We start from the raw sequence: 2480 nt of genomic DNA, 5'->3' as shown, positions 1-2480 counted from the left end.
GGCTCTGGAGCAGCCAGTCCCTGCTGCTGCCTCCCTGGGCCCCATTATCCACTTGGATTCCTCCTGCTGGCTCCCCCCTTGCTTGGGGCTGATCTGCAGGCATGAGTGGAACAGTCCTGCTTCAGCATTTGTCTTGGGGACTTTGTGTGAGTTGTGTCCCCAACAGCTTGGTCCTGGCTCTGCCATGTGCTGGGAAAGCACCAGCCGGTCCTGTGGGACCAGACACAAGTTGGAGGCAAGAGCCCCAGCTGGAGCAGGGATGACTGGAGTCCCATCCTGCTTCTTGCTTGCGGTCACCTTGCTGTTTTCCCCTCTAGTTCTGGTAAATTGGGCTAAGGAAGAAGAGGAGCAAATTGATGTCCTGGCAGCCAATTTAGGATATTTCAGATGGCATTTTTTTGCTGCCGTTTCTCCTCGCGTGCTTTGGAGGCAGGTGGGTGGTGGCTGCAGGTCTTGTTGTGGTGCCTTAACCTCTGGTTGTCACTTTGCTCCCTTCTCTAGCAGAGTCTCTCGGTGAAGTCCTGCAAGGTGTTCCGCATTTTCCGGCAGTGGGAGAGCATGAATTCCTCCTGAACAGGCTGCTGCCTCTGCGAACTGCTGCCTGGCTGGTGGAACGGGGCATCGCATTGGTGTGGCAGAGATCCACTTTGCAATCGCTCCCACGGCAGCTCCGTGCCCTGGGGAGGGGATGCTGAGGAGGCTCCGCACCAAACACAGCCCCCAGCTACTGCTGGGACCCCTTCCTCCCTGACTGCCTGCCTTGAAGCCCCCTGCCTTCACAAATTGCTGCTGTAGCCCTTGGCCTCGAGGGCTTCAACAGCCCTATCTGCTGTCACCCCCACGGGCGTGCAGGGTGAATGAGGAGACGTGGTCACCTCACGAGGGTTGACCCATCTTGTCCAGCTGTGACCTGCCACCAGCGGCGCAGGGAAGTGATGCCAGGTGGGAATAAACATTTCACTTTTGGTTTTTTTTTGGGTTTTTGTTTTGGTTTTTTTTTGTTTTTTTTTTACTGCTGGTGCGGTGCTTCTTCCCGAGGCGGGATAAGCTCTGGACCTAGCACAAGGCTGCTGTATCCCTCGGGAGGCTCATCTTTGTGGGATCAGTGTCCGGCTGCCTCCTTCTCCTGTTTCCCCACTCCTTGTTTCGCTGTCTCCCCTGTCCGATGTGGGCTCTTTGCCACGGCCTCAGCCCCCTACAAAGATGCCCCCAGCCTCATACCCCAATGCCTGCCAGTGTCTGCCCCAGCAATCAGCTGCCTGAAGCAGATTTAGTTGGGGGCTGGTAGCCTTCCTGGGGTGATGAATCACCTGGGCCAGAGAACAGGGGAGGCTGGGCCACAGCCAAAAACCAGGAAGAGGTGGGTTAGGGCTTCCCGTGGCTCAGGGTGCCAAGGGTGGGTGCTGGGAAGGGACTGGTCTCTGTGGAAGGGGGAGAAGAAACCAAGAAAGGAGACCCTGATCCGTTGTCTCCATCCTCCAGGATGTTTGGGAAGGGGCTTCAGGGAGGGCTCAGACCACAGACAACCCAGGCATGGTTGGACTGCCTCACCCCAGGCCTGCCACAGCTACACTGATGTGGGTGAAGGAACAGGGACATCTCGTTCTCCCCCCCCATTTTTGTTTTTTTTTTTTTTTTGGAGCAAAGGAACCCCCTTTGGAGGATGAGCCCCTGCCTTGGTTGCCCCAGCTCTGGGGTTTCTTCTGCATCTCATTTTGCCCCATCCCCTTTGGGGCATTTTCTGGCTACCCTGTGCCTTGGAAGGTGGCGGCTGCCTTGGTCAGGGCTGATCCCTGCTTTCCCTGCACCCCAAAATTTGCACGTGCACCCACCCCCCGGGGGGCTGCTTCTGGGAGACACCCTTTACCTGCCGGCTTCTGGAGTGGGTGCTGGCAGGAAGCGCCCTGGGGAGCAGCAGGGCTTGAGTTTGGGTGAATCATCTTCCTTTCCTAATTGAGAGGGTCCTAATTGTCTGGCCCTAATGAGGAGCTGAGTCACCCCATGGCCATGCTGGGCTGGGAGTTGGGGTGGAGATGGGGATGTCCCACCCCCCCCCCCCACACACACACACCAGGTACCCCCAGGCCCAGAGGGGTGAGGATGGGCTGGGCTCTGCAGTGGAGCACGGAGGAGCCTCCTCTCCAACTGCCTGGACCCACAGATCCCCTTGTCCCCAATGGTCCCCCTATGGTTTCCCCTGGCTTCCCTCGTCCCCATAGCTCCTCCCCCTCATTGTAGCTCCCCACAGCTTGCTATGGGTCCCTGTAGCTCCCTTGCCCCCCAGAACTTCTCTGGCTCCCCATGGCTCCCCCTTTTCAATGGTTTCCCCCAGCTCCCCAAGGAACCACCCCCCAAACCAGGGGGGTGCACCCATGGTGGGAGGGGGGATGATGTCCCCACGCTGTGGTGGGCAAAACCAGCTGCCCCCACCCATGTACCTCCATTTTCAGACCTGGGAGGGCTCAGAGGGCCCACAAGCC

At 58.5% G+C, this 2480-nt stretch overlaps 1 protein-coding gene across 1 annotated transcript in view; it reads left to right on the top strand.

The window, feature by feature from the left end:
- ZC3HC1 (zinc finger C3HC-type containing 1) overlaps nt 1-976 on the top strand; it is an 11604-nt gene extending 10628 nt beyond the window's left edge. Inside the window, exon 10 of the mRNA XM_009635704.2 lies at nt 505-976. Coding sequence (XP_009633999.1) covers nt 505-573 — 69 coding nt within the window. The 3' untranslated portion in view covers nt 574-976. The remainder of the gene's footprint in view (nt 1-504) is intronic.
- Nucleotides 977-2480: the final 1504 nt, after the last annotated feature.

This window comes from Egretta garzetta, unplaced genomic scaffold, assembly GCF_000687185.1.
Source record: "Egretta garzetta isolate BGI_Z169 unplaced genomic scaffold, ASM68718v1 scaffold733, whole genome shotgun sequence".
Classification (NCBI taxonomy): Eukaryota; Metazoa; Chordata; class Aves; order Pelecaniformes; family Ardeidae; genus Egretta; species Egretta garzetta.
The sequence above is the reverse complement of the archived record's forward strand: the minus strand, read 5'-3'. Positions and strand labels throughout refer to the sequence as shown.